This window comes from Chelonoidis abingdonii, chromosome 2 (assembly GCF_003597395.2).
Source record: "Chelonoidis abingdonii isolate Lonesome George chromosome 2, CheloAbing_2.0, whole genome shotgun sequence".
In the NCBI taxonomy this organism is placed as follows: Eukaryota; Metazoa; Chordata; order Testudines; family Testudinidae; genus Chelonoidis; species Chelonoidis abingdonii.
The window spans coordinates 302,771,898-302,792,339 of NC_133770.1; the positions used below are offsets into that span (position 1 = coordinate 302,771,898).

The 20,442-nt window shown below is 58.3% G+C and overlaps 1 protein-coding gene and 1 pseudogene across 1 annotated transcript; both read left to right on the forward strand.

The window, feature by feature from the left end:
• The first annotated feature begins 9,101 nt into the window (after positions 1 to 9,101).
• Positions 9,102 to 16,451, forward strand: EPPK1 (epiplakin 1). The gene is given in 9 exon segments (XM_075063411.1): positions 9,102 to 15,071; positions 15,074 to 15,175; positions 15,178 to 15,268; positions 15,735 to 15,963; positions 15,965 to 16,000; positions 16,002 to 16,050; positions 16,052 to 16,193; positions 16,196 to 16,312; positions 16,315 to 16,451. Coding segments are annotated over 9 exon segments (6,873 nt in total).
• A 167-nt stretch (positions 16,452 to 16,618) lies between these two features.
• On the forward strand, positions 16,619 to 19,699 carry LOC116816972 (epiplakin-like; annotated as a pseudogene).
• Positions 19,700 to 20,442: the final 743 nt, after the last annotated feature.

Here is a 20,442-nt window from a genome sequence, read left to right on the forward strand (position 1 = left end):
AAACTCAAACCGCCTCCCCCCGCCCCACCCCCGCCCCTCCTCTGACGCCCCCGCCCCCACTCACTCCATCCCCCCCCCATTGCTCGCTCTCCCCAGCCTCACTCACTTGCTCATTTTTACTGGGCTGGCTCAGTGGGCTGGGGTGCAGGAGGGGGTGAGGGCTCCAGCTGGGGGTGTGGGATCTGGGGTGGGGCCAGGGATGAGGGGTTAGGGGTGCAGGAGGGGGAGCCAGGCTGGGGGGGTGGAGCTGAGGGGTTCGGCATATGGGAGGGGTCTCCAGGGTGAGGCTGAGGCTGGGGGTTGGGATGTGGGTGGAGGTACAGGCTCTGGGCTAAGGGTGAGGGTTCCAGGGTGGGGCCAGAAATGAGGGGTTCAGGGTGCAGGAGGGGGCTTTGGGCTGGGTCGGGGGCTGGGCTGCAGGGTGGGTGGATGAGGGCTCTGGCTGGGGGTGCAGACTCTGGGATGGGGCTGGGGATGAGGGTTTTGGGGTGCAGGGGAGTGCTCTGGGCTGGGATTGAGGGGTTCAGAGGGGGGAGGGGGATCAGGGCTGGGGCAGGGGATTGGGATGGGGGGGGCCTCAGGGGTGCAGGCTCTGGATGGCACTTACCTCAAGCAGCTCGCAGAAGCAGCAGCATGTCCCTACTCCGGCTCTTATGTGGAGGCATGGCCAGGCGCTTGTGCATGCTGCCCCGTCAGCAGGTGCTACCCCTGCAGCTCCTGTTGGCCGCAGTTCCTGCCCAATGGGAGCTGCGGGGGTGGTGCTTGGGGCAGGGCAGCATGCAGAGCCCCCTGGCTGTCCCTATGTGTAGAAGCTGGAGAAGGAATACGCCAGCTGCTTCCCGGGAGCCGCACAGCTCGGAGGCACTGCCAGCCAGTCAACGGCTGGGTCAATGGGAGCTGCAGGGGCAGTGCTTGCAGGCAGAGCGCAGAGCCCCCTTGGCCCCCTACACCTGGACCAGGGCGGGGCCAGCCTCTTGTACAACTCAGGGCATCCTAAGCTCAGTTATTGCGATGAACATATGGTCCCTACTGGGGAGATTAGTGCGCCCCCCCCGCGACAAGTAGCAAAGCCAGACCCTGCCTCAGAGAATCCCGATCTAGGGTCAGGCAGGACCCAGCAGGTGGCACACAGATGGGAGGGGGTGACGGCAGTTCTGGGTGCCTCGATGCAGGGGGGAGAGGACCTGTGCACAGCTCTGGGTACAACCTCACTGGCTCGGAGCAGAGCAACCTCCATGCTGCTGCGAGGGCTGAGCCGGGAGAGCAACACCCCTTTGGCTTGGTGCAGGGGGGGTGGGCTTGGAGAAACGGGCGCTGCTTTCAGGGTGATGGCTCCAGGTGGGCACATCTCCTTCCCCAAGGGGCGTGGCAGGAGGGGCAGGGACTCAGCGGTGCCCCAGAGAGGCCAGCAGGAACAATCCTGCCCTGGAGCCCAGCTGTCTGGTGCCCTGTCGCCAGCCCTGGTAGCGCCTAAGACCCCGCAGCTTGTCCAGCTTGGGCCCCGCCCGCAGGCCTAGAGATGCCAGTTCTCAGCAGGTGCCACGACACAACCACAATCGTTACCGAACATGAATCTGTAATTCCTGGGCCGGGGACAGCCCTGAGCGCTGGCATGCGAGGCAGCCGTGCTGGCTCTGCCCTGCAGAGCAGGAAGCTGGCAGGCAGTGATGACCCATGGCCCTTTGCCAGGGGACACACAGGCCGGCTAACGGCAGCTGCCTAAGGCAGTGCCCGGCGTCTCTTTCAAGTCCCATGAGTGGCTACATGACACTGCTTGTGGGCATCTCCCCCCTTCCCCAACGCTCCCTGTGTGGGGGTGGGTCGCCATGTCCCCTGTATGGGGGTGGGTTGCCAGGTCCCCTGCATCGGGGGGGAGGGGGTCGCTGGGTCCCCTGTGTGTGGGGGGTTGCCAGGTTCCCTGTGCAGGGCAGGTCGCCGGGCTCTCTGTGTGGGGGGAGGTTTGCCAGGTTCCCTGCGCAGGGCAGATCGTTGGGCTCCCTGTGCGGGAGGGGTCGCCGGGCTCTCTGCGTGGGGGAGGGGAAAATCACTGGGCTCCCTGTGGGGGGGGTCGCCGGGTTCCCTCTGCGGGGGTGGGGTCGCCAGGTCCCCTGCACTGGGTGGGGTCGTCGAGTCCCCTGCATGAGGGGGTTTGCCAAGTTCCCAACGCAGGGCAGATCGCCGGGCTCCCTGTGCAGGGGGGAGGGGGGAATCGCTGGGCTCCCTATGTGGGGTGGGGGGTCGGTCCCCTGTGCCAGGGGGATTGCCGGGCTCCCTGCACGGGGGGGGTTGCTGGGTTCCCTGCGCTGGGCAGATCACCAATCTCCCTGAGTGGGGAGGGGGATCGCCGATCTCCCTGCGTTGGGGGGGGGGAATCGCCGGGTTCCCTGCGCTGGGGGGAGCGAATTGCCAGGTTCCCTGTGCTAGGCAGCTCACCGATCTCTCTGAGTTGGGGGGGATCGCTAGGTTCCCTGCGTGCAGGGCTGGATTAACCTTTTCTGGGCCTGGTGCCAAATATATTTGTGGGCCCCCATGGGTGCAAAGGAGTATGGTGCGGGGAGGTCAGTCCCCGGAGAGGGGGGCCAGCCAGAAGCAATGGGGCAGAGCATGGTGGGGCCGGCCCCACCCCACCCTGTGCGAGGGCACTATTTACAAACCAGCAGTTGCCAGACACATAGTGACCTGCCCAGCCCTATGCTGCCAGCCTGTCCCTTCTCCTCGGGGGCAGGTCTATGCCACAACACACAGCCCCCCCACCCAACACCCCCTGACTCCCTATGCCCAGCGCCCCCCCAGCCCCCTCCACAGAAATGCACAGCGCCCTGCACACCATTCCTGCCCAGCACTCCCCTGCCCACAACCCCACAACTGCCCGGCACCCCACACAGATCTTCCCTCCGCCACACAGATCTTCCCTGCCCCTCACAGCCCAGCACCCCCCTGGATCCCCCAGAGACCCACTCCCCCAAGCCCTGCCATCCTGGTCGCACTCAGCCAGCCCAGCTGGGAGGCGACTGTCTGCCGGGTGAGGCGGCAGAGTAACCAGCGGCTGGTTCCTGGCGGGGAATCGGCTCCATGCCCTTAGGAGCGGTCGGGATCAGCCAGGCGCCACCGGTCTGCCCCAGCCGGGGGCTCCCTGAAGCACCCAGCTTGCCTGGAGCGGCCCAGCCACCCGCCTCACCCTCCTCCCCCCACTGTCGCCCCCCCTCACTCCGCTGAAACCTGTTAACTGGCCAAGCTTCTGCAACCATCCCAGGCGGCTTCAGCTCCAGGTAGACCCACAGGTGATGGGAAAGCAGAGACTGCCCGGAGCTGGAGGTGCCGCGGTGGGGTCCCGCCAGGAGGCAGAGAGAAGCTGGGGGTGGTGTGGATGGGGACAGAGAGGAGCCCTTGGCCAGTCGGCGGGCAGGCTAGCGGGAGCAAGTGGTGATGGGTGGGGGAGCCTTTGGGTGTCTTCGGGCGGCAGTGCAAGGGAAGCAGGTTTCGGGGGGGCGCTTCTGAGCATGGGCCTCGGCTCCATGGCGCATTGTAAAAACTGGCACTGCCTGAGCAGGGCAGATCACTGGGTCCTCTGCGTAGAGGGAGATCGCTGGGGTCCCCTGCACGGGCGAATCGCTGATCATTATCCCCCCCCTGCCTGGGGGAGGATCGCTGGATTCCCTGCATGAGGGGGGAATGCCGCCGGGTCCCCTGTGTGTTCTGTGTTGTGTTATGGGATCGCCCGGAAGTTCCCTGCATGTGGTGAATCACTGGGTTGGGTCTGGATGGAGGGCGGAGGTGGGTTGCCAGGCAACCCCTGTGTGGGGTGGGTTGCCAGGTCCCCCTGCATGAGGGTTTAGCTTGCCGGGTTCCCCTGTTTGTGTATTCCCAACCCCATGTGCAGTGGGGGAGGGAGTTGCCAGGCGAATCCCTGTGTGGTTGGGGGAGTTCGGCTCACCACCTGTAGGGAACTAGGGGCTCGGCGTCTCCCTGTGTGGGGGCAGATCACCTAGGTTCCCTGTGTTGTGTGTGGGCAGGTGGGGGGGGGGGTTGATTCAGGCCAGGTTCCCTTGCAGGGTGAGATTGCTGGTTTCCCTGCGCCGGGGAGGGCTGGCGATGTGGGGATTGCCGGACTTCCCTGCGCAGGGGGAGGGGCATCGCTGGGTTCCCTGCGTGTCTTGCCAGGAGCGGGGTGGATCCTCTTGCTGGGCGTGCTGAGCCTCTCCCCGCCACTCCTGAAATTCCAGGCCTCTGTGCACACAGTTTTGCTCCTTGTGGCGCAGACAGTGTGGGGCTGGGAGAGACCTGGATTGCGCACCCCCCACCCCTGCGAACGTTTGGCAAACAGCAGCCCACAAATGGGTGGAAGCAGTCAGAGGGGAGGGGAGCTGAAACCCATCTCTCAGCCTGTGCTGAGCCTGCAGCTCTCTGGGCAGGGGCTGTCGTGACCTGAGTGCAGCACCTGGCCCTCACAATGCTCCCCAGACACCGGGCCAGACAGCTCCCTGCCTCCTGCCCCCGCCCCCGTGAGGGTAGTCTCGGGGGGGGGGGGGGGCTGGGGGAGGGCCTGAGTGAAACAATTCTCCCAAGGAGGCAGGGGCCTGGGAGTCGGGCCAAGTGGCTGGGGGCCGCGCAGGATGGTCGGGGCGGCTGGAGACTCCTGGCTGCAGTTGGGTGAATTTCAGGTTTTCTCCTTTCTAAGGTGAGCTGGGACACAGCAACCCCATGAAGTGCTCATGTAAGCGGGGGAACAATCCTGCTACTGTGGGGAACTTTCCTGGCTCTGCACTACCCCGGTGAAGTGGGCCGGCGAAAGGATCTGAGTCCTTGCTCCCACTTCCTCCACCCAGAGGCCTCCCTGCGCTGGAGGGCTCCCCTGCCACTCTCCTGTCTGGCAGAGTCCTCGTAACCCCAGCAAGGCTGGGCACAGGATTCCTGGGGGGCTCAATCCCCAACCCTGCTGTGGTCACCTAGGACAGGGGCTAGGGGGTCCCCACTCCGGGGTGCTATCTCTGCACGGGGCACCTCCCTGATCCACTGATCATTTCATACAATTTAAAGCAATATAGTTTATTTAATTAACAATTAGTTTAAAAAGGAATAAAGAAACATGGGAAAGGTTGAAGGAAACACATCACCCCACTCTGTGGCAGGGACAATCACAAACAGTGTCTCTGGACATCAGGGCACTTCACAGTCTGTTCCTCATAGGTCCCAGGTCTGCTCAGGCCCTGGCTGTGCTGCAGGACGCTGCGGGTTGGACACTTGCAATGGTGGTGGCTACACACCTCCGGGCTTTGGGTGGTGGGACCCTTCTTCCCAGCATCAGCCCCCGACAGATTAAGAACCCCCTCCCAGCCTGGCCTGCAAGGACCCTTGGCTGAGGGTGTCTTTCTGCACTGGGGCCTTTGCCCAGGGTCCCCCTTGGCTGGCCCCAGTTGCTCACCACACCTGGAGCTCTATGGCTGCAGCTCTGCTCCCTGCACAGGATCTGCTCCCCCTGGGCTGTGTCTCTGGCTCTATGGTTGCAGCTCTGTTCCCAGCACAGGATCTGCTCTCCCTGGGCTGCTTCTCTGGCTCTGCTTCCAGCACAGGATCTGCTTTCCCTGGGCTGCCCCTGGCTCTGCTCCCAGCACAGGATCTGCTCCCCCTGGGCTGTGTCTCTGGCTCTGTGGCTGCAGCTCTGTTCCTAGCACAGGATCTGCTCTGCCTGGGCTGTGCCTCTGGCTCTGCTCCCAGCTCTGCTCCCAGCACAGGATTGGCTCTCCCTGGGCCGTGTCTCTGGCTGGCCCAGCTCTGCTCCCAGCACAGGATCTGCTCTCCCTGGGCCGTGTCTCTGGCTGGCCCAGCTCTGCTCCCAGCACAGGATCTGCTCTCCCTGGGCTGTGTCTCTGGCTCTGTGGCTGCAGCTCTGCTCCCAGCACAGGATCTGCTGTCCCTGGGCTGCTTCTGTGACTTTGCTCCCAACTCTGACCTGCTGCCTGACCTGTTTCTCTGGCCCGGCTCTGCTCCCAACTCAGCTTGGGCCCCTGCTCTCTCCTTAGCTCAGCCCCACCCTGTCTGACCCAGGTAATTCCAGCTCACACAGAGGATGGGACCCCCCCGCCTGGCCTCCTGTCTCCCTCATTAGCCTGCCCATCCTGTCAATCAGGCTGAGCTGGAGCATTGGCCTCTCCCCACTGTTCCTGGGGACTGTCAGTCTCAGGGTCCTGATTTCCCATCGACCCTCCCCCTTTTAGTGCTGGGAGCTAGCAACCAAACACCCCCACTGAATGTTAGTAAGGGGGCAACAGTCCCCTTACACCCAGATAAACCCCTGCCCGGGCTGGCAAGGGGCTGCCCTGACTCTGTCCCCATGAACGTGTGCGCCGACCTTGCCCTGCTCTTTCAGAGCCTCCACCCCTTCCGCCCCCACCCCACAGGGCATCTGCGTTTCTCTGCCTGCATGTGTAGCCCATCCGCCAGGTGGTGTTGGCAGTATTGTGCTCTGGGTTCAATATCTGGGGTCCACTTAACATTACAGAACAGAACTGGCTCAAGCCCCGAGCCGGAGACCTAGCAACCAAGCCCTGTGTGTCCCTCAGAGGCAGCGCTGGGTCTGCGGGTAACAGAGGAACTGTTACTAAAAGGAGAGGGAACCCGGCATTCATTTCTGCAAACACCAACAATGCCAAAGTACGGAAACCCCATAACGCCCGCCCCCTGGTGTCACAGGCAGTGTCTTTTGCCTCAGTTTCTCACCCTGCTGGGTGACAGCCCAACAGCCAAATGTTCCTTCGACACACCACTCCCCTTTCCCACTGCGGCAGCCACACAGCATTGGTTGGCTGAAGTCCCAGGATCCAGGAGGTGGGGGAGGTGGTCCCGGAGGTCACCTCATTCTCCTGAGGGGGCTGGTGGCTGAGCGGTGCCTCCACTGTGGCTGCAGTCTCTGCCCCCAGCACTGCTGCTGCGCCGTCACTGCTGCGTCTAACTGCGATGCCACGGGCTGGCTGTCCATCACCTTGTCTACCTTGTCTGTCCCCCAGCCTAGGTCTCGGGTCACCTCTCCATCCTATGCCTCGGCCAGCTGATCGGTGGGTCCAGCTCTGGCCATCCGAGAAAGCACCAGGATTCTCAGGTGGTGCTGGTCAGCGGGCATGGCCCCAGCCAGGAACCGACCCAACCGCTCTGTCTGTCCCTCGGCTTCGGCATCACTTCCCGCTTAGTGTGTGCGGTTCATCCGGGTGTCCCCCCACTTGGGGGCCCATTCAGTGCAGTTCTGCTGCCCATACTCACCCACTCAGGAAAATAACTGCATTGCTCCTGGGCTAAAGGGAAGCTTAAACCCAAACCAGGCACTTTGCGCTGCTGGTCACCTCGCCACGGTAGGGCACCCATGCAAATATTGGGGTTCCTGAGGTTTCTTCCCGCAATTCATCACTAGATGGCAGAGGAGAGCTCGTTCAGACCCCCAGCTTAGTGACTGGACCCCATCTCGCAGGCTGCCCGTCCCCCTGCAGCACCAGCTCCCGCTGCTCGCCCCTCGTCCACTGAGCAGCAGCTGCAGGGAGGCACAGCTGGAGCTGGTGCTGCTGGGCACAGAGGAGAGGCAGCAGGGGCTGCTGCTGGGAGAAGCTGCTTCTGCTGCCCCAGCGCTGTCCCCAGGACACTGGCCAGGACGCCAGCCTCCCAGGGATGCCCCCTTTCAAAGCCCAGCTCCGTACACAGCGCCACACTAACCCTGGCCCGGCTGCTGCTCAGCTGCAAATCCCCCAGACTCGGCACTGGCTCCTGCCCCAGGGCCAACTGGGAGAGCGCAAATCCCTAGTGCAGCAACCTGAACCTGCAGGTACAGCTGTGATGGAGTAGGGGCTGTCTGCGTGGGGGATGGGAGAGCTGGGGATGTCTTTAGGTGAGGGACAGGATCTGAGCCTGTAACCTGAGCCAGGTGGGGGGGAGGGGTGTCAGCACCTTTGCCCGGGAAGCTGGACAAAGGAAGGGGCCGGCTGGAGTGGGTTAGCTCAGTTTCAGTTTTGGGCTGAGTGGTTGGAATTCAGGGAATCCCAAGCTGGGCACTAAGCTTCCTGAACCCCAGAAGGACTTGATTGAGGGGTCCTGGTTGTGCCTCCAAGCTCTGCTGTAACCTGCATTCCAGTTGTCCAATAAACCTTCTGTTTTACTGGCTGGCTGAGAGTCACTGTGGGTCCCAGGAAGACGGGTGCAGGACTGGACTCCCCCACACTCCGTGACAACAGCCCAGGCTGGAATGTCACTGATCCGCCAGCATCCGGCCTGCCCTGATTCTGCACACTCATGGGAAACCGTCCTGGCCCATTTTCTCACCCAGAACCCTCCCCCAGACACATCAAATCACACAGCCTCCAGCACTCCCCGCTCTAGGGGGTTTCCAGTTGGCTTCCCTCCGGTGCTGCTCCATCCCCACCCTCTCCATCCCCACCCTCCATCCCCACCCTCCCATCAGGGAGAGATGGTTGGAATCTCAGCCTGAGGCTGCTGCTTGTACAGGGCAAAGGGGGTCAGTGAGCCCCTTCCCGCTCATCTCTGACACATCTGGGCCGCTCCGTGTCACTTCTCTGGCCATGCTGGTGGCTACACAGGAGCAGGGCTTGCGTGGAATGAGTGCCTCCACACAGGCAATGGCCTTGTCGCACGGACCCTCCTAACAGGCTCCTCGCACGGCAGGCACATGTCAGTGCACTGGGCCAGCATGTGCCGTGTGAGGGTGGGGGCTCAGGGGGAAGGGGTGGCCCAAGGGAAGGGCCTCAGGGGAGGGGGCGTGGCATCAGGGGAAGGAGCGAGGCTTGAAGAAAAGGGGTGGCCCCCCATGTTTAGAGGCCTTCTGCTGCTAATCCAACCCACAGGAGGGGGCAGGGGGAGTCTTGCCTCTGGCATTTCTCACCTCAGTCTCACTGTTGCCTGGATGCCCCCAGCCAAGGGGGCTGCACTGGCTCCACTCACTGCCTGTAGTCCAGTTCCTGGCATTGTGTCTGCAGAGATGCTTCTCTTGTCCACATGTACCATATCTCATGGAGCCTCTTTTCTCTCTGCAGAGACGCAGGCGCTGCCCCAGGAGGAGAGCAAGGCCCCACCGGAGCAGAGCAGAGCACAGTAGGGCAGCAGGCATGGCGCACAAGCAGGCAGTGAATGGACATGCCACCCCCACAGCTCACCCAGAAGACATCCCAGGAGGAAGTCACTTCCATCAGGTCATGCAGCCTGGCAAGCAGGGACAGACGGGTGTGGAGCCACACAGTGTCAGAGAGCCCCAGCTGGGGAGTGGGACCATTGCTGGGGTGTATGTGGAGGCTTCCAAGAAGACAATGAGTTTTTATGATGCCACCAGAGAGCACTTCCTGATGTCTGAGCCAGCACTTGCTCTTCTGGAGGCTCAGGCAGCCACAGGCTTCCTCATTGACCCGGTGGGGAACAAGCGGCTCTCCGTGGCAGAGGCTGTGAGACTCGGACTGGTAGGCCTGGAGCTGAAAGAAAAGCTGCTGTCTGCAGAGAGAGCAGCAGCTGGCTTCACAGACCCCTACACGGATGAGAAGATCTCGCTCTATCAAGCCATCCAAAAAGAGCTGCTCGGGCGGGAGCAGGGTGCCCGTCTGCTGGAGGTCCAGATCGCCACAGGCGGCCTTGTGGATCCAGCCACCAGCCACCGCATCCCCATGGAGGTTACCTACGAGCAGGAACACTTTGGTGACGAGATGAGCCAGCTCCTCTCTGACCCCAGCTCTGCTGCTGCCAGAGGGTTTCTTGACCCAAACACCAGCGAGAGGGTCACCTATCGGGAGCTTAAGAAACGGTGCATCATCGATCCGACCACAGGGCTCCTCCTCCTGCCTCTGAAAATCACCTTCCCGGGGCTGAGAGGGACAGTGAGCAGCAGTGAGCTGCTCAGCTCCAGCATCATCGACATGGACACGTTCAGGGCCCTCCAGGAAGGCCAGGTCTCCGTCCAGGAGGTAGCAGAGATGGACCAGGTTCAGCAGTACCTGGAGGGCACAGGAAGCATTGCAGGTGTTGCTGTACTGCCTACCGGTGAGAGGAAGAGTCTGTACCAGGCGCTGACAGAGCACCTCCTCATGCCAGGCACAGCACTGGCCCTCCTGCAGGCCCAGGCTGCCACCGCCTGCCTGACCGAGCCCACCAAGACCCAGAGACTCTCCGTTGATGATGCTGTCAAGGTTGGTGTGGTTGGGCCGGAGCTCTATGAGAAGCTGTCATCCGCTGAGAGAGCCGCCACTGGGTACCGAGACCCCTGCACTGGGGAGCTGCTTTCTCTGTTTCAAGCCATGAGTAAGGGGCTCGTTGCCAGGGACCAGGGGACTTACCTACTGGAGGCCCAGCTGGCCACTGGTGGCCTCATCGATCCAGTCCACAATCACCGTGTCCCAGTGGAGATGGCCTGCCAACGGGGCTACCTTGATGAAGACATGAAGCGGCTCCTCTTCCATCCCACCCATGACATCAAAGGGTTCTTCGACCCCAACACAAAGGAGACCCTGATGTACGCAGAGTTATTGGAGAGATGCGTCACTGACCCAGACACTGGTCTCCGCCTGCTGCCACTCTTCGGAGATGATGGGGAAGAGTCTCGGGGTGTGCAGTCCTTCATTGACCACAGGACCCGAATGGCTTTGGAAAACACAACAGTACCTGTGGCCTGTGGCAAATTCAAGGGGAAGTCGGTGTCGCTCTGGAAACTCCTCTTCTCCGACTACTTCACAAGTGCGCAAAGGGCCACACTTACCCAGCAGTGCCGCACCGCGACTCTCTCCATGCAGGAACTGGCTAAGACCGTCAGCACTGCTGTTCAGCAAATGGCTTCCACTGCCAATATCACCTTTGAAGGCCTGAGGCACAAGGTGACCCCTAGCCAGCTCCTGAGTGCTGAAATCATCAACAGGGATTTGTTTGAGAAGCTGACCCAAGGGGAGACATCAGCCAGAGAAGTTGTTGGCATGGACACAGTCAGGAAGTACCTGGAAGGGACAGGCAGTATCAGTGGGCTGCTGCTGCCCGATTCCCAGGAGAAAATCAGCATCTACCAGGCAAAGAGGAAAGGCCTTCTAATGCCAGGGACGTCTCTCATCCTCCTCGAGGCACAGGCTGCCACTGGATTCATCATCGACCCAGCTGCTAACAAGAAATATTCTGTGGAGGAGGCTCTACGAGCCAACATCATCGGCCCAGATATTTACAACAAGCTGCTGGCAGCAGAGAAAGCAGTCACTGGCTACAAAGACCCCTACACGGGCAACAAGATCTCCCTCTTCCAGGCCATGAAGAGAGACCTGATAGTCAAAGACCACGGCATCCGCCTGCTGGAGGCCCAGATCGCCACCGGCGGCATCATCGACCCCGTTCACAGCCATCGAATCCCTGTGGAGGTGGCTTACAAGCGGGGCTACTTCGACAAGAAGATGAACCTGATCCTCTCTGACCCCAGCGATGACACCAAGGGCTTCTTCGACCCCAACACGCACGAGAACCTCACGTACTTGCAGCTGAAGGAGAAGTGCATCACAGAGCCCTCCACCGGACTCTGCCTCCTGCCTCTGAACAGCAAGAAGCGCCAGTTCATCGATGACGCCACCAAAGAAGCCTTCAGGAGCACCTGGCTCCTCGTGAAGTACGGGAGGTTCCGAGGAGAAAGGGTCTCTGTTTGGGACCTGTTGAACTCTGAATATTTCAGTGAGGGAAAGCGGCGGGAGATATTTAATCACTACCAGCTGCGGAAGCTCACCCTGGAGCAGATCAGACTCATGTTGGAGGAAGAGATGAAAAAATGGGCCCACATCAAATTCCCAGCCATGAGAGGCAGCGTCACGGCCTATCACCTGCTAGAAACTGGCATCATAGACAAGGCCCTGTTTGAGAGGGTGCTGGAGGGAGCTGTGAGCCCGGAGAATGTCCTGCGCATGGACTCTGTCCGTAAATACCTCTATGGCTCTGGCAGCATCGGGGGGATTGTGCTCCAGCCATCAAACCAGAGAATGAGCATCTATGAAGCCATGAAGCAGAAGATTATGATGCCAGGGGTGGCTCTCCCACTGCTCGAGGCCCAGGCTGCTACTGGTTTCATCATTGACCCAGTGAACAACCAGAAGCTGTGTGTTGATGAAGCTGTAAGGGAAGGGGTTATCGGGCCAGAACTCCATGAGAAACTGCAGCACGTGGAAGGAGCCGTAATGGGCTATAAAGACCCTTTCACCGGGGAAAAGATCTCCCTCTTCCAAGCCATGAAGAAGGGCCTCATCACCGAAAAACAGGCTATTCAGCTCATGGAAGCCCAAATTGCCACAGGAGGCATCATTGACCCCCACCGCGGCCACTATGTCCCTCTGGAATTTGCCCAGAAACAAGGCTTCTTGGATGAGGACATGAGCAAAACCCTCTCTAGTGCCTCTGACAATACCAGGGTCTACTGCATCCCCAACACCAAGGAGCCTGTGACCTATGCTCAGCTCATCGCGCGCTGCCAGAAGGACAAAAACTCTGGCCTCCACTTGCTGCCTTTGCCACAGAGAGCGGTGCCTGTCCACACGGATGAGCAGATCCAGCAGCTGTTCAAGGAGACCATGGTGAAGGAGAAAGGGGTCTCCCTCTGGGAGCTGATCCACTCTGGCTACTTCACTGAGGAGCAGAGAAATGACTTTGTGGAGAAGTACCGGTCTGATGACGTGTCTGTCTGGCAGCTGGTCACTCTTGTCCTGAAGCTTGTTGAGGAAATAGAGATGAAAGCCCATACCCACATCACCTTCGAAGGCCTCAGGGGCAGCGTGCCTGCAGTCTGGCTGCTCGATACTGGCATCATTACTGAGAAGACGTTCGAGGATCTGGCTCAGGGAACACGAACAGCCAGAGAAGTAGGCGAGATGGAGAGTGTAAAGAGATACTTACAGGGCACAGGGAGCATTGCTGGGATTTTCATACAGGCCTCCAAGAAGAGGATGAGCATTTACCAAGCAATGAAAAACAATCTCCTCCTGCCAGGGACAGGGGTGTTGTTGCTAGAGGCTCAAGCAGCTACAGGAGCTGTTATAGACCCAGTAACAAACCAGAAACTTGGTGTGGAGGAGGCAGTCAAAGCAGGCATTGTCGGTGAGGAACTCATGGAGAAGCTGCTTCTAGCAGAGAGAGCAGTGACCGGTTACACAGACCCATACACGGGGAACTCAATCTCAGTCTGTCAAGCAATCAGGAAAGGCCTCATTCCCATGAGTGATGGTGTTCGCTTAATAGAGGCCCAACTGGCTACAGGAGGGATCATCGATCCCATCCACCATCATCATCTTCCTCTTCCTGCTGCCTACATGCATGGCTTTTATGATGAAGAAATGAATCAGGCCCTATCCCAGCCCACTGCTAACTCCAAAGTCTTCTTTGATCCAAACACAAAGGAAAACTTGACCTACCAGCAGCTGAAAGACAGGTGTGTCCCTGATGCTGGGACAGGCCTCTGGCTACTACCTCTGTCTCAAACTGCAGCATTCTATGTGGACAAACAAACCATGGAGGTGCTGAAATCTGTGACAGTCTGTGTCGCAGTAGGACGGTTCAAAGGGCAGACAGTTTCTGTCTGGGACCTTCTCAACTCTGAGTACATCACAGACTGCAAGCAGAGAGAGCTGGTGGAACTATACAAACAGGAGAATGCTGTGGCCCTGCAAGAAATCATCACCACCGTTACCACAATCATTGAAGAAACTGAGAAGCAAGGCAAGAGGTTCACATTCAAGGGCCTGCGGAAGCAGGTGTCTGCCAGCGACCTCTTCCAGTCTCAGCTGATAGACAAGAAAACCCTGGATGAACTCAAGCAGGGACAGAAAACTGTCAAAGAAGTCACAGAGATGGACTCCGTCCGGAGATACCTGGAGGGGGGTAACTTCATAGCTGGAGTGCTAGTACAGCCAGCCAATGAGAAGATGAGCATCTACCAGGCTATGATGAGAGGAATGCTGAGGCCGGGCACTGCGCTGGTGTTGCTGGAGGCGCAGGCTGCCACCGGGTTTGTTATTGACCCAGTGAAGAACAAGAAGCTGTCAGTGGAGGAGGCACTCGCTGCTGGGCTCATTGGACAACAGGTCTATGAGAAGCTGCTGTCAGCAGAGAGAGCAGTGACCGGATACACTGACCCCTGCACAAAAGGCCTAATCTCCCTCTTCGAAGCCATGAACCAGGGGCTGATCCTCAAGAGCCACGGCATCCGCCTGCTGGAGGCCCAAATCGCCACCGGCGGCATCATCGACCCCGTGCACAGTCACCGCCTCCCTGTGGAGGTGGCTTACAAGCGAGGCTACTTCGACGAAGAGATGAACCGGATCCTCTCTGACCCCAGCGATGACACCAAGGGCTTCTTCGACCCCAACACACACGAGAACCTCACTTACATACAACTCCTGGAGAGATGTGTGCAAGACCCTGAGACTGGGCTGTACATGCTCCAAATAGTAAAGCATGGAGGGACGTACTTCTATATCGATGAGTCAATGAAACAATTTTTACGCTCAAAACCCATTAAAATGCAAGTTGGCAAGTTCAAAGGCCAAACTGTGTCCCTCTGGGACCTGCTCTGCTCTCAGTACATCTCAGAACAAAAAAGAAAAGAACTAGTGAAGCAATATAAATGTGAAACCCTGACAGTAGAACAGCTCATCACAGTTATCACCACCATCATTGAGGAAATGGAACTCAGAACCCAAGCCCTTAAGGTTAAAGGACTCAGAGGACATGTATCTGTGTCAGAGTTATTCAACACAGAGATCATTGACAAGATAACACTGGACAATCTGCAAAAAGGAACTCTCACGGTCCATAAACTGACACAAATGGACTCTGTCAAGAGGTATCTGGAAGGAACTGGCAGCATTGCTGGAGTTCTGCTGTCAGCCAAGAAAGAGAAGATGAGCATCTACCATGCCCTAGAGAGGGGTCTCCTAACACCAGAATCAGCACTGGTACTGCTGGAGGCGCAGGCTGCCAGCGGCTTTATCACTGACCCGCTGAAGAACGAGAAGCTGTCCGTCGATGAAGCCGTCTCCGCCGGCCTGGTGGGCCGTGAGCTTCACGAGAAGCTGCTCTCTGCAGGAAGTGAGCAGTGACCGGATTTACAATCGACCCCTTACACGGGCAACAAATCTCCCTCTTCCATGCCTGACAGAGAGACCTGATAGTCAGACCACGGGGCATTCCGCCTTGCTGGAGGCCCAGGATCGCCACGGTCGGCATCATCGACCTGTGCACAATCACACCTCCCCGTGGAAGGTGGCTTACAAGCGGGGATATTTAGGACGATGACACTATTTCTTCTTCTTTCTGATCCAGACATGCAGCAAAAGATTGTTGGATCCTAAACACGCAAGAAAAAACTCAGTTATTGCCCAGCTCCTGCAGAGATGTAGCAAAGAACCAGACACAGGACTGTGCCTGCTCAATAACGAAGGAAGGAAGACCTATTTCTACATTGATGAGCAAAACAACAAACATACAATGTTATTTAACCATAGTTCAAAGTACCGGTAGGGAAAAATACAAGGACCATACTCCATCTCTATGGGAACTTCCTCTCTTCTGACTATATCAGTGACGAACAGAGGAAGGAATTATAAAACAATAACAAAAGAAGAAATCCACAGCTATCCTACAAAAGGATCACTGAAGAATCTTTAACCATTATACACGAAAAAGAGAAGAGCAGGAAAAGATATATGGTGTCCAGGGAATAAGACAACAAATCACTTCTGCATCAGACTATCAACGGCACATAATAACACAGAGACACAATGGTAAAGCTAGAGGAAGGAACAACAGACTGCAAAAAGATATAGCAAAGATGGGATTCCGTAAAAGAGATTACCTCGAAGGAACTAGCTGCATCGCCGGATCCTTGTGCCGTCAAGACGGACCCGTCCAAGGCAGAGAGATGAGCATCTACCAGGCCATGGGGAAGGGGATTCTGAGGCCGGGCACCGCGCTGGTGCTTGGAGGCGCAGGCTGCCAGCGGCTTTATCACTGACCGCTGAGAACGAGAAGCTGTCCGTCGATGAAGCCGTCTCCGCCGGCCTGGGTGGGCCGTGAGCTTCACGAGAAGCTGCTCTCTGCAGAGAGAGCAGTGACCGGATACACTGACCCCTACACGGGCGGCAGATCTCCTCTTCCAGGCATGAAGAGAGACCTGATAGTCAAAGACCACGGCATCCGCCTGCTGGAGGCCAGATCGCCACCGGCGGCATCATCGACCGTGCACAGTCACCGCTCCCCGTGGAGGTGGCCTACAAGCGGGGCTACTTCGACGAAGAGATGAACCGGATCCTCTCTGACCCCAGCGACACACCAAGGGCTTCTTCGACCCCAACACGCACGAGAACCTCACCTACATGCAGCTCCTCACAGGATGCGTCCCCGACCCAGACACGGGGCTCCTGATGCTTCAGCTGATGCACAAAGGCTCCGTGCTTTCCAGCTAGATGAAAAAACACGAATCTCCTTACAGTCTGCCCTGCCACCGTCAGCGTGGGACTCTTCAGGGGCAGAACGTGACCGTGTGGGAGCTTCTCTCTCCAGATACGTCCCTGACCAAAAAGAGGCAGGAGCTTCTGAAGAAGTACAAAGCGGGACGCTAACCATTCAGGAAATGACGACCATCGTCACCACCTCATTCACCGAGGCCGAGCAAAAGAGCAGCAGAGAGCCCGGGCACGCGAAAAGTCCGAGCACGCAACGGGCAACGTCACAGAACGCCGAGGCTGCCCGTTCGCAGAGAGACGAGAACAGGAGGAGGCCTTGAAGACTACGACAGTCGACGGGCCGGGGGCGAGTTTCGGAGGGCGAAAGGTCTCTGTGGGGACCTGCTCTCTCCAAGTACGTCCCGGAAGAGAAAAGACAAGAGCTTCTAAAGAAGCACAAAGCAGGGACGCTACCATTCAAGAAATGATAACCGTCATCACCACCATCATCACCGAGACAGAGGAAAAGAGCGGCAAACAGCCCGGAGGCGTGGAAGGCTCCTGCCGAGAGGAGCGAACATCCGGGAGAGCTGCCAGGGCCCTTCTCCACGGGGCCAAGAGGCGGAAAAGACTCTCCGGCTCGCGACCGTCGATGTATCGGTCGGCGAGTCCAAGGGCGAAAGGTCTCCGTGTGGAACTTCTCTTCTCAAATACTCTCAGAGGAGAAAAGGCAGGAGCTCCTGGAGCAGTACCGAGCAGGGACGGTGACTCTGGAGGAGCTGGTCAGAATCCTCACCACCATGGTTGAGGGAGACAGAAGAGAGAAGCGCAAAGTGAAGTTCTCGGCCTCAGGAGGCAGGTGACTGCCTCAGAGCTGTTCAGCTCTGACATTATTGACCAGAACACGCTGACTGACTCACCCAGGGCACCAAGACGGTGGAGGAGATCACGAAATGGATTCCGTAAAGAGATACCTCAAGGAACTAGCTGCATCGCCGGAGTCCTTGTGCCGTCCAAGACGGACCCGTCCAAGGCAGAGAAGATGAGCATCTACCAGGCCATGGGGAGGGGATCTGAGGCCGGGCACGCGCTGGTGCTGCTGGAGGCGCAGGCTGCCAGCGGCTTTATCACTGACCCGTGAAGAACGAGAAGCTGTCGTCGATGAGCCGTCTCCGCCGGCCTGGTGGCCGTGAGCTTCCGAGAAGCTGCTCTCTGCAGAGAGAGCAGTGACGGATACACTGACCCCTACACGGCGGCAAGATCTCCCTCTTCCAGGCCATGAAGAGGGACCTGATAGTCAAAGACCACGGCATCCGCCTGCTGGAGGCCCAGATCGCCACGGCGGCATCATCGACCCGTGCACAGTCACCGCCTCCCGTGGAGGTGGCCTAACAAGCGGGGCTACTTCGACGAAGAGATGAACCGGATCCTCTCTGACCCAGCGACGACACCCAAGGGGCTTCTTCGACCCCAACACGCACGAGAACCTCACCTACATGCAGCTCCTCAGCAGATGCGTCCCCGACCCAGACACGGGCTCCTGATGCTTCAGCTGATGCCACAAAGGCTCCGTGCTCTTCCAGCTAGATGAAAAAACACGAATCTCCTACAGTCTGCCCCTGCCACCGTCAGCGTGGGACTTCTTCCAGGGGCAGAACGTGACCGTGTGGAGAGCTTCTCTTACTCAGATACGTCCCTGACCCAAAAAGGGGCAGGAGTTTCTAGAATGTAGCAAAGCGGGGACGCTAACTGGCATTCAGTGAATAATGACGACCCATCCGTCACACCTCATCAACGGCGAGCCTGAGCAAATAGAGCAAGCAGAGAGCCCGGGCACGTTAGCGAATAGTCCGACGCTACCGCTTTAACGGGCAACGTCACAGAACGCACGAAGGAGCTGCCGCCGTTCGCAGAGAGACGAGAAAGCGGGGAGGCCTTGAAGACTACGACAGTCGACGGGCTGGGGGGCGAGTTCGGCAGGGCGAAAAGCACGTCTCTGTGTGGGACCTGCTCTTCTCCCAAGTACCGTCCCGGTAAGAGAAAAAGACAAGAGCTTCTAAGAGCACAAAGCAGGACGCTAACCATTCAGAAATGATAACCCGTCATCCCACATCATCAACGCGAGACGTTAGGAAAGAGCGGCAAACAGCCCGGAGGCTGTGGAAGGCTCGCTGCCGAGAGGAGCGAACATTCCGGGAGAGCTGCAGGGCCGCCTTCTCCACGGGGCAAGTAGGCGGAAAAGACTCTCCGGCTCGCGACCCGTCGATGTATCGGTCGGCTGAGTTCCAAGGGCGAAAGGTTCCGTGGTTGGAAACTTCTTCTTCTCCAAATACTCTCAGAGGAGAAAAGCAGGGAGGTCTCTGGATGCAAGTACCGAGCAGAGGCAGGTGACTCTGGAGAGCTGGTCGAATCTTAGCCAACATAATGGTCTGAGGTAAGACAGAAGATGAGAAGCAGCAAAGTGAGTTTCTGGCGGCCTCAGGCAGCAGGAAGTGACAGCTGTCTCAGAGCTGTTAGCTCTGACATTATTGACCAGAACTGGACTGACTGATATCCTCACCCGGCACCAAAGACGTTGCGAGGAGATCCAGGAAATGGATTCCGTAAAGAAGATACGCTCGAGAACATAGCTGCAGTCGCCGGTAGGAAATCTCGTTGTGCCGTCGCAAGACGGAGCCCGTCCAAGGCAGAAAGATGAGCATCTGTCCAGGCCATGGGGAAGGCGGATTCTGAGGCACGGAGCGAGCCCGCGCTGGTGGCGCTGGAGGCGCAGGCTTGCCAGCGGCTTTATCACTACACCGCTGGAAAGACGAAAGCTGTCAGTCGATGAAGCCAGTCTACCGGCCGCCTGGTGGGCCGTGAGGCTTCACGAGAAGCTGCTCCTCTGACAGAAGATGAATATCAGTGACCGGATACGACAGGGGTCAGAAGCCTACATCAGGGCGGCAAGATCTCCCGTTTTCCAGGCCTATGAGAGAGAGACCTGATAGTCAAAGACCAACAGGACATACGCCTGCTGGAAGGCCCACCAGATCGCCACCGGCGGCATCATCGACCCCGTGCACAGTCACCGCCTCCCCGTGGAGGTGGCCTACAAGCGGGGCTACTTCGACGAAGAGATGAACAGGATCCTCTCTGACCCCAGCGACGACACCAAGGGCTTCTTCGACCCCAACACGCACGAGAACCTCACCTACATGCAGCTCCTCAGTAGATGCGTCCCAGACCCGGATACAGGGCTCTGTTTGCTGAAGGTGGGGATGGACTAATTATATTTCATTTTATCACTCTGATTCCAGTTTTGTTTTGTTTTGCAAATCGCACTTTTCATCTGTTTGTCTCCACTCCTTCTCTCTCTCCGAGCACTGGAATTCTGTCCCTCTGATTCTTTGGTGAAATTCCCACTATGCTTTGCAGGACAAATGTCTTAGTGATTCTTGTCTTTATTATCCCCCTCTTTTACCCAGGTCTGTCCACTAGCTGCTTACTGTGGAATATCATGTTATTTGTCTCCCAGGTTTTCCGGGATATTGGGTCCCTTATTTGTACAGTGCTCTAGGGCATGTGGGAATCGTACAGAATAACCTTAGGGAATCTCAGGGTAACGTGCAATTCCTGTGATGCTCCTGGACTAAATAACGCAATGTCACCGCTGTGGGAAGGAAAAGCGCTCAGCGTACGCTAGGGAAAGGGAGGAAGTGGCTGGGTCTTCTCTTTACAGTTTCTGCTCTGAATAGTTGTAGATCCGGAACTCCAAAGTTTATGCAGGTGAGAGTTGAGGTGTAGGAGCTGAGCCACGGGTGGGCTAGCCCTCGACTGGAGTGGCGTGGGGAGACTGTGGATCTGGACTGAGGAGTAGCAGCAGAGCTGAGTGGAAGCCAGAACTGGAAGACCATGGGGACTTGGGGGGAGTGTGGTGCTTTGGCAGAGTTGAGCGGCAGAGGATGCACAGCATTGGCCTGCAGTAGTCTAGTCGATTAGATTTAGTTTCTCCAGGTGCAATCCTCCCTAT